This window comes from Anoplopoma fimbria, unplaced genomic scaffold (assembly GCF_027596085.1).
Source record: "Anoplopoma fimbria isolate UVic2021 breed Golden Eagle Sablefish unplaced genomic scaffold, Afim_UVic_2022 Un_contig_10391_pilon_pilon, whole genome shotgun sequence".
Lineage (NCBI taxonomy): Eukaryota > Metazoa > Chordata > Actinopteri > Perciformes > Anoplopomatidae > Anoplopoma > Anoplopoma fimbria.
In genome coordinates, this window is record NW_026549559.1 from 1 (window position 1) to 3,043 (window position 3,043).

At 34.5% G+C, this 3,043-nt stretch overlaps 1 protein-coding gene across 1 annotated transcript; it reads right to left on the reverse strand.

Moving 5' to 3' along the window:
* Positions 1–551: 551 nt before the first annotated feature.
* On the reverse strand, positions 552–2,572 carry LOC129114806 (enoyl-CoA hydratase domain-containing protein 3, mitochondrial-like; the record flags this gene model as incomplete). Its single annotated transcript, XM_054626717.1, has 3 exons — positions 2,387–2,572; positions 1,037–1,158; positions 552–649 (listed from the first exon to the last, which is right to left on the reverse strand). Coding segments are annotated over exons 1-3 (357 nt in total), but the record flags the coding sequence as incomplete, so codon positions are not given.
* Between the last annotated feature and the right edge of the window lie 471 nt (positions 2,573–3,043).

Here is a 3,043-nt window from a genome sequence, read left to right on the forward strand (position 1 = left end):
TTCATTCTTTTTCAGAATTTTAACCCTTTAAATGCCTGTTTTTTTTATCAAACTCAAATAAACACAAAAATGGTCACAGTATTGGATATGTCAATGATTACCAACAACATTGATTTTGATGAATTTCTTTGCACCAAAGGCCAAAAAGGAGAAAATAGTTCAATCTGGTGGAATATATGGTTCTAGATCTAATGACTGATATGATAGAATGCAATATTGTAATGGCCGTGGGATCAAACATTCTGGTTTTACAAATGTGAGGATTAAGTTGTTTTTCTCTGTTCTGTCTCTTTAAACCGAATACATTTAGCTTTTTGTCTGTTGGTGACACTAAATAAACATTTTACTCTGTTGTTAAAACGTGCATTTGTCGTAAATATTTACATTTAACAGACTAATGGATGCATTTTTATCAAAATCAAAATAATAGTAGTAGTGCAGTTGTAAATGGGGACTATAATAGTGACGTGTTAAGGCAAGGCAGTGTCATAACTGACTTTTAATTAATAGTTAATAAGAAGTGATGATGAGAAGAGAGATAACCAACTCACCTCTGAACAGGTGTGAAACACCTTTGTGTGATATTCTCTGCCCTGAGCCGACGTCAGCTCCTTCAGGTCGTGTCCAGAGGAAAACACAGGACCTCTGGCTGACAACACACACACATAAACACACATAAACATTACATTACATTACAGTCATTTAGCAGACGCTTTATCCAAAGCGACTTACAGTCAGTAGTATGTTACATATCATTCACCCATTCACACACTGATGACAGGCTACCATCAAGGTGCCACCATCAGACTCTAACTAACATTCATACAACATCCAGTCCACACCGATGGCAAGCCTTCAGGAGCAACTTGGGGTTAAGTGTCTTGCCCAAGGACACATCGACTGCCGAAGCCGGGTATTGAACCACAACCCTCTGATTGGAGAACTACCTTGCTTCCACTACGCCACAGCCGCCACATTACCAGGTTAGATTAACATGTTTCTCTCTGTCACAAACACACTCATAATAAATACCGACCTGATATGATAACAACTCTGAGATCATCGCTGTCGACGTCGGTTAGGATGTTTTCTCTGAGGGATTCCAGCATGGACAAAGACAGAGCATTCCTCTTCTTGGGGTTGTTCAATATTATTCTCCTGGAAAAAGAAAAAAAGTTCCATTTAACAGTGTTTTCTGTGTATTTTAGCACTACAGTCTGTTACAGAAGTCCCTCTATTACACTGGTATTGCAGTACAGGGATCTGCAGCAATATTATTGTTCAAAAAGGCAATAAACTTTGCTGCATTTCCTTATAAAGCAATATAAACATGATGTTCATCACAGGGTTAGTCACAACATTTAAAACAACACAATCTAACATGTATAACCTGTTTTACCAGAGAGATTAGGTTCCACTTCCCTGTAAGTATCGTACTTTTCAGCCAAACTCTATTCAAATATGTAGTTATGTAATGAAGTCATTTCCTTATGTCATTTATAAAAAAAGGTGCACACCTAGCAAAATAAGGCTAAAGAGCCTTAATTAACAAGCAGAATCCTGTCGTATATGTATTTAAGCACTGCATTGAGGAACAATTTTCAGGTACTGTTGAGTCTTTTTTTTTTTATATCTTGGGACACTTTATGCTTAAATCTCCACAACAGACAGAATTGCATTTTTACTCAACTACATATATCAAACTGCTGCATAGTTACTGGATAACATATGTTTCAGACGATGAATATCAAAAAGATTAATGCAAGTTTCAAAAATAAATGTAATTAATGCAGAAAAAAACGATTTTTTTCTAACAGCTGGCCAAGATGGAAATAATTTAAATTATTTGATGTAGTGTTTGGTTGTATTAACCAAATATTTTTTACAATAATTATACGTTTTAATTAGTAATGCATTACATTAATAATGTATAACTATAGTTATTAACTATATCTGTCAAATAACTATAAAAGCCCCAAAATAAAGTCTAAACATGACAGAATGAAGAATGAGTGTAAAGAAACAAAAAGTACCTGCAAATTGTAGTTTAATGCACGACTTGATTACTTATATTAAATACTCTGCAGCATTGCATTATTAATAATCTATTTCTAAACAATAAAGTATTTTGTACACGGAGGGATTTAATTGTGACACCACCAGACCTGCAGAAAGAAAACGTTGCAATATTGTCATTTTACTGCAAAAATGCATTTTCAACATGAATATTATGTAAGCCTAATTCTTCTCAAGACTCATATCTGTGCAATAAAGTACTGAATGAACCACTTGCACATGCTTTTGTTGTTAAATCCTGCCATTCTCTCCTTAAATGGAGTAAATCTACCGCTGGTTCCGGGGAGACGGACACATTTCGTTGCCGCACCTGACTCCGTTGTTTTGTAGTTTCACCGTCAGAGGCTCCGGTTCCGTCTGGGAGCAGAACCGAGGTCCAGTCAGCGGCGGACACGTCCTGCTGAGCCGAAACACACCGACGGATCTGCAGAGAAAACGACGAGCCATGTTTGGTTTCTACGTTGCTTCACCTTCTGCACTCCTACTTCCGGGTGCGCTGACGTCACAGGCACGTAGGGCAACGTCAGACGGAACCAATGACAAGAGTCAAGAAATTCAAGCATTTTTAGGTGTATTTATTTATTTATTTTAAATCAGTTTATTTAAAAAAAAAATACAGGTATTTGGTCATCAAAATAAAAATTTATATTTGGTCACAAAATATTTGTTATTAAATTTCCAAAAAATATTTTCTAAATGAGTGTTCAGTTTAATGCATCTGTTAATACATTTTCTATCCTATTTATGGATATCATTTTAAAACCTGATAACAAATTATCCTTTTGTCATAAATATATATAAAATTTTTGATTATTATAGTTATTCCATTCTAATATTATATAATGTTTTTATGCTTTCATATGAGTTTCCTGAATTCTTTAAAGAATATATATATATATATATATTTGGTCACAAAATATTTGTTATTAAATTTCCAATAAATATTTTCTAAATGAGTGTTTTTATT